The sequence below is a fragment of the Coregonus clupeaformis genome, unplaced genomic scaffold (genome assembly GCF_020615455.1).
Source record: "Coregonus clupeaformis isolate EN_2021a unplaced genomic scaffold, ASM2061545v1 scaf0978, whole genome shotgun sequence".
Classification (NCBI taxonomy): Eukaryota; Metazoa; Chordata; class Actinopteri; order Salmoniformes; family Salmonidae; genus Coregonus; species Coregonus clupeaformis.
In genome coordinates this window covers 178,392-185,407 of record NW_025534432.1, presented here as the reverse complement: position 1 = coordinate 185,407, position 7,016 = coordinate 178,392, and the positions used below count along the sequence as shown (strand labels likewise).

The 7,016-nt window shown below is 46.9% G+C and overlaps 1 protein-coding gene across 1 annotated transcript; it reads left to right on the top strand.

Annotated features, from left to right (window-relative positions):
- The first annotated feature begins 800 nt into the window (after positions 1-800).
- Positions 801-6,568, top strand: LOC121579348 (thioredoxin). Its single transcript, XM_041893870.2, has 5 exons — positions 801-988; positions 4,281-4,385; positions 5,036-5,095; positions 6,017-6,082; positions 6,420-6,568. The coding sequence occupies exons 1-5, from the start codon at positions 965-967 to the stop codon at positions 6,480-6,482; spliced, it is 318 nt and encodes a 105-aa protein (XP_041749804.1). The 5' UTR covers positions 801-964; the 3' UTR covers positions 6,483-6,568.
- Positions 6,569-7,016: the final 448 nt, after the last annotated feature.

Sequence of the window (7,016 nt, the reverse complement as noted above, 5' to 3'; positions counted from 1 at the left end):
ACACTACATGGGGCTGTCAGTATACCACTGTCTTGATGAACTAGAATGGAACACAACACTACATGGGGCTGTCAGTATACCACTGTCTTGATGAACTAGAATGGAACACAACACTACATGGGGCTGTCAGTATACCACTGTCTTGATGAACTAGAATGGAACACTACACTACATGGGGCTGTCAGTATACCACTGTCTTGATGAACCAATAGAACTAGAATGGAACACAACACTACATGGGGCTGTCAGTATACCACTGTCTTAATGAACCAGAATGGAACACAACACTACATGGGGCTGTCAGTATACCACTGTCTTGATGAACTAGAATGGAACACAACACTACATGGGACTGTCAGTATACCACTGTCTTGATGAACTAGAATGGAACACTACAATGGGGCTGTCAGTATACCACTGTCTTGATGAACTAGAATGGAACACAACACTACATGGGGCTGTCAGTATACCACTGTCTTGATGAACTAGAATGGAACACAACACTACATGGGGCTGTCAGTATACCACTGTCTTGATGAACTAGAATGGAACACTACACTACATGGGGCTGTCAGTATGATAGACTAGCATCCTGTCCAGGGTCTTACTTGACTACTTACATTACTGCTTGTGTCTGAAGAGCAGGATCAACCTTATGGTCATAAGACTGCTATGCAACAGTAGGCTAATTTAACCTGAGAGACAGTGCTTGTCGAGAATGAACACAACAGTCTATTGTACACACACACACACACCATGAATGGGCTGAACAAATAGCGTGGAGAGGGGGCAGGGTTGTTCTGAACCACATTGACATTACCCGCCCCCCTTGCATGACGGGCTGTCCCATTCAACGCAGAGCGTACGCGGGTCTACAGTGCAGCTGCTCGAAACAGACAACCAGGGGGTGAAAAAAATACGCCAGCATTAAACTGTCAACCATCGTGTCTAACTATCTATCGCCATGATCATCATAATCGAAGATAAGGTGAGGTACCGTTCCTTGGATCGGGCCATTGGCCCATATCGATTTAGCTATGTTATAGTTAGCGTTTTGGCAAACGGCAGAAAGTTTACAATCCAGTGTGCTGTAGCTAGTTAGATTTGGACGAGGACCAGACTTCCTGAACATGGTCAGGATATGCAGACACGTTGTTGCAAACCTCCCGCTGGACAGGTTCAGCATGTTTGGTCTTTTTCAATAAAAACTAACGTTAGCTAATTTCTTTAGTTAACGACTTGAGAGATGCACAATGACATGTTGAATGTAAATGTATTAACATGTAACGTAGATAAGTGGCTATCAGCAGTCGCGTCGTAGCGCGGTTTCGGCCAAACCGTATTCGCCATGTTGAGAAATCACCATTTAAAAAAAACAACTTATACTCCAATCAAAACGATACTATTAAAAACACGCCAATTTTATTTCATACTACACAAGTATTTTAATACATCGCTTTTGTCGCGATGCATACAGCTAATAATGTGAGTCGGGTGTTATTTATATAAGAACAGTTATCTAGAAAGACTGGAGATATGAGAGAAACGAGTCATCTTTCCTCGGTTATTATGCAAACGGTTTAAAACAGGAATACTGCAGAGTCATGGTGATACTTTGAGCCCCATCTAATCCATATATAACAGGCCGTTAAACTGCTAACTATATACAATGGATGGTTGGTTGTGATTTTTAGCGAGGCATTTTAATTAACTAGTTGCATCTTTTTTTTCGCCCTGTCTTTGCCATTTACAGCAAAGTCAAACTTGGGAGCCAGAACTAGCTAACATGCTAACTAGCCGGTTTAGGTAGGTAGCTAACGAAGTTAGCAGCAGTAGTTAGTAGTAGTTAGCTAGCTACCTAGAACTACTTAACTAACGAAACGTTTCAGGAAAGGCAACTAGCTAGTTAGCTAGCTACACGGTTTAGAATAATGTCTCCATCTTATGTCGCTCTGTACATTTTTAGAAAGATGGCTAACTATCTAACCCTGTGTTGTTTGATTTGTTTCAACTATGTGGCTTGGTCCATGCAATGGATAGCTAGCTAAGGCAATATTGCCCCGTCACATGTGGCTCAAATTGCGGACACCACAAGATCAAAGAATCATGTGCCAAGGGGATGAGTATTTTAGCTAGTTAACCCTATCGTCAAAGACAGAAGTAAAAAGTCAAGATTTATCCCGATCCGACATTTAGCCCGGTCTGTGGGCCTGCTGGCGGTCTCATTCATTCTATACCCTGTAGTACCATTCTTCTTCCATGAGGTTTAACGGCGGTCGGCATCCAATAAATGTTGCATTACCGCCCCTACTAGACCGGTGTATATCTCCCTTATAATATGCTTTAAAAACAACAACAAATACCCTAGCATCTAACCCTACACTCACAAAAAACCCACTACCCTGCTCCACTATTTAAATCTATTTAGTCGTACCTCAGGCCAACAGCCTGAAAAGACAGGACACATGGTCCTCTGTAGCTTAGTGGGTAAGAGCGTTGTGCCAGTAACCGAAAGGTCGCTGGTTCTAATCCCCGAGCCGACTAGGTGAAAAATCTGTCGATGTGCCCTTGAGCAAGGCACTTAACCCTAATTGCTTCTGTAAGTCGCTCTGGATAAGAGCGTCTGCTAAATGACTAAAATGTAATGTAAAAAATGTAGCTCAATTGGTAGAGCACGGCGCTTGTAACGCCAGGGTAGTGGGTTCGATCACCGGGACCACCCATACGTAAAAATGTATGCACACATGACTGTATGTCGCTTTGGATAAAAGCGTCTGCTAAATGGCATATTATTATTATTGCCACCACTCAACACACCCTGTAACTCTTCTGATGTCGTCTCCTACACCCAAATACCTCTCTGCAGCTGCCACCACAAACCTCCATTTTCTGCGACTTACGTTCCATCCCTGCAGTACAGTTGATAACCATTGCTATAAATGCAAAAAAATTCAAATCTTATTGAAGCATATATCCCTTGTTGTCCTATCCCTCTGTACTGGTACAGATCTACCACTCACCACCCCTCCTCTCTCCTCCCCCTTGACCCCTGACCCCCTTGACCCCATCTTCCTCTACTTTCTTCCCAGCCTCAGCATACGACAACATCTGCACTACTCTAACCCTGAAACCTCAACCTGCCTCTCTCTCCGCACCAGACATTTCTGATCCCCAGCCCCCGTGGGCACCCCTACAATTAAACACGTTCAACCTGCCTCTTCGCACAGACATTTCTGATCCCCACCCCCGTACTACAATTAACACACAATGAGATTCTTCTTGCATGCCACTACCTACTGCGCTGGGGTGTGATGTCACTCAATTTCATCATGACTGATTTCTATATCACTCACGGTCTGACTCATTCTGTACATCATGGCTGATTCTGAGCCTCGAGCCTCTCTCTCTCTGTACCTGGCATCCACCAGACGCTGCACTGTGTTCTCCCTCCCCACAATTACAGCACTTAACCTTCACATCACTTCCACATTCACTGTAATCATGTTCCCCTCCACACTTGGCACATCTTCTCTTTCCTTTACAATGAGCAGCTAGCTAACATGTCCCGTTCTTTGGCGTTTTTAAAACACCGCAGTGCATACAGTGGGGGAAAAAAGTATTTAGTCAGCCACCAATTGTGCAAGTTCTCCCACTTAAAAAGATGAGAGAGGCCTGTAATTTTCATCATAGGTACACGTCAACTATGACAGACAAATTGAGAAAAAAAAATCCAGAAAATCACATTGTAGGATTTTTAATGAATTTATTTGCAAATTATGGTGGAAAATAAGTATTAAAAAAAAATATATATATATAGTAGCTAGCCATTTAGCACCGGTTATACACATGTAGAGACTTTTACTCAGCACCGGCATTTCAATCCCTAGCCAGCAGGATCCGACCCACCTGCTTGCTGCTGCACTAGGGTCAGACAGCCTTCCTGTGTAGATTTAAGACACAGCAGAGCTGGGTGAGATATGGCTAGGAAAACGTTCCTCAATCCAGGGATGAGAAATGAGTTGTACTCCGAATTGTCCCATTATCCCAACTGTTACACCCGAGAAGATTTGAACGACTGCTCCGAAATCCCCCCCCCCGATGCTTTAATCCCAGAGTGCTGGTAACATGATGATGTGGGGCATAGCGTTAGCCTGCTCTCCTGTTGACGGTTCAGATTCAAATCTGTCATCTCTTTATTTCTACTCAAGGGATTGATGCTTGGGTTAGTACCTGTAGTGCTGATAGTAACTAGTAGTTATCTTGGTGTGTGTGTTTCCCAGGAGGGCTTTGACAAGGCCCTGGAGGAGGCAGGAGATAGACTGGTGGTAGTGGACTTCACAGCTACGTGGTGCGGCCCCTGTCAGAGCATCGCCCCCTTCTTCAAGGTGACGTTCTAAACCACCATGCAGCCGTTATGGAAACCCTTACTGAGGTGGTGGAGGAGTGTTGATGAGTTCAGGGAAACAGGATGTGGAGTTTCATCTGACGTGTTCATCTTCCTCCTCCTCTTCTTTTCTCTCCATTCTTATCCTTTCTCTACCTCTCTGTCTCTCTCTCTCCTACTCTCTCTCTCTCTCTCTCTCTCTCTCTCTACACACTCTCTCTCTCTACCTCTCTCTCTCTCTACCTCTCTCTCTCTCTTTCTCTCCTACACACTCTCTCTCTCTCCTACACACTCTCTCTCTCTCCTACACACTCTCTCTCTCTCCTACACACTCTCTCTCTCTCTCCCCTACACACTCTCTCTCTCTCTCCCCTACACTCTCTCTCTCTCTCTCTCTCTCTCCTCTCTTTGTCTCTTTGTCTCTCTGTCTCTCTGTCTCTCTGTCTCTCTGTCTCTCTGTCTCTCTCTGTCTCTCTCTCTCTCTCTCTCTCTCTCTCTCTCTCTCTCTCTCTCTCTCTCTCTCTCTCTCTCTCTCTCTCTCTCTCTCTCTCTCTCTCTCTCTCTCTCTCTCTCTCTCTCTCTCTCTCTCTCTCTCTCTCTCTCTCCCTACATGCTCTCAATTCAATCGCTCTCTCTTTCTTCTCTCTCCAGGGTCTGTCTGAGACATACCAGAGCGTGGTCTTCCTGAAGGTTGACGTGGACGACGCTCCGGTGAGCAACAGATCTGGGATTAGCCTTTAACCATACAGCAACATTAATAACACTGGTCTGATGTAACCAACTTCTCATTCTCTGTCCTTCCGTTCTCTCTCTCTCTCTCCTCCCCCTCTGTCCTTCTATATCTCTCTCCTCCCCCCTCTGTCCTTCTATATCTCTCTCCTCCCCCTCTCTGTCCTTCTATATCTCTCTCCTCCCCCTCTCTGTCCTTCTATATCTCTCTCCTCCCCCCTCTGTCCTATATCTCTCTCCTCCCCCTCTGTCCTTCTATATCTCTCTCCTTCCCCCCTCTGTCCTTCTATATCTCTCTCCTTCCCCTCTCTGTCCTTCTATATCTCTCCCCTCCCCCTCTCTGTCTTTCTATATCTCTCTCCTCCCCCTCTGTCCTTCTATATCTCTCTCCTCCCCCTCTGTCCTTCTATATCTCTCTCCTCCCCCTCTGTCCTTCTATATCTCTCTCCTCCCCCCTCTGTCCTTCTATATCTCTCTCCTCCCCCTCTCTGTCCTTCTATATCTCTCTCCTCCCCCTCTCTGTCCTTCTATATCTCTCTCCTCCCCCTCTCTGTCCTTCTATATCTCTCTCCTCCCCCTCTGTCCTATATCTCTCTCCTCCCCCCTCTGTCCTTCTATATCTCTCTCCTTCCCCCTCTCTGTCCTTCTATATCTCTCTCCTTCCCCCTCTCTGTCCTTCTATATATCTCTCCTCCCCCTCTGTCCTTCTATATCTCTCTCCTCCCCCTCTCTGTCCTTCTATATCTCTCTCCTCCCCCTCTGTCCTTCTATATCTCTCTCTCCTCCCCTCTCCTCTCTTTCCCTCTCATCCCCTCTCTGTCCTTCTATATCTCTCTCTTCCCCTCTCTGTCCTTCTATATCTCTCTCTCTCCTCCCCCCTCTCCTCTCTTTCCCTCTCCTCAGGATGTGGCCAGTTTCTGTGACATCAAGTGTATGCCAACATTCCACTTCTACAAGAACAAGAACAAGGTAGGAACCTGCTTGTAATCTTAAAGCGGCGGTCAGCACTTCCTCATCTTAACCACCTCGCGACACATTCTGCTGTAAAAAGGCTCTGTTGAAACCGAGTCTCAGAGATCTGAGGTGAGACGATGCTACAGCGTGACAGGAAACAGCAGAGACGTTTACTCACGCTTCAAATCTCTTAGTTGTGGAAATCAACCCCATATTGCTGTTTTACTTCGTACATTGCTGGCTCTACTTATGCATACAATTGGTTGATTTTTGATTTGTTGAATAAGTGATTTGATTCATTGATTGGTTGATTTTGAATGGTTTTATTGATTGATTGGTTGTTGTGTTCCAGGTGGAGGAGTTCTCAGGGTCCAATCAGACCAAGCTGGAGGAGCTGGTTAACACTCACAAATAAATACACAACTGTCTGAGGATATCCTGAAGCCTTCCACCCTCCTCTCCTCCTCCCACCCTCCTCTCCTCCCCCACCCTCCTCTCCTCCTCCCACCCTCCTCTCCTCCTCCCACCCTCCTCTCCTCCCCCCACCCTCCTCTCCTCCTCCCACCCTCCTCTCCTCCTCCCACCCTCCTCTCCTCCTCCCACCCTCCTCTCCTCCTTCCACCCTCCTCTCCTCCTCCCACCCTCCTCTCCTCCTCCCACCCTCCTCTCCTCCTTCCACCCTCCTCTCCTCCTCCCACCCTCCTCTCCTCCTCCCACCCTCCTCTCCTCCTCCACCCTCCTCTCCTCCTTCCACCCTCCTCTCCTCCTCCCACCCTCCTCTCCTCCTTCCACCCTCCTCTCCTCCTCCCACCCTCCTCTCCTCCTTCCACCCTCCTCTCCTCCTTCCACCCTCCTCTCCTCCTTCCACCCTCCTCTCCTCCTTCCACCCTCCTCTCCTCTCTCTCGATTCACCTGAGACCCTGAAGCCTTCCACCCTCTCCTCAACTGA

Bases quoted from the DNA above. Each gene is read 5' to 3' on its own strand.
- LOC121579348 (XM_041893870.2), top strand. From the start codon at position 965: ATGATCATCATAATCGAAGATAAG. The intron at 4,386-5,035 runs GTGACGTTCTAA...TTCTCTCTCCAG, and splicing joins GCATCGCCCCCTTCTTCAAG to GGTCTGTCTGAGACATACCA. The intron at 6,083-6,419 runs GTAGGAACCTGC...GTTGTGTTCCAG, and splicing joins TCTACAAGAACAAGAACAAG to GTGGAGGAGTTCTCAGGGTC.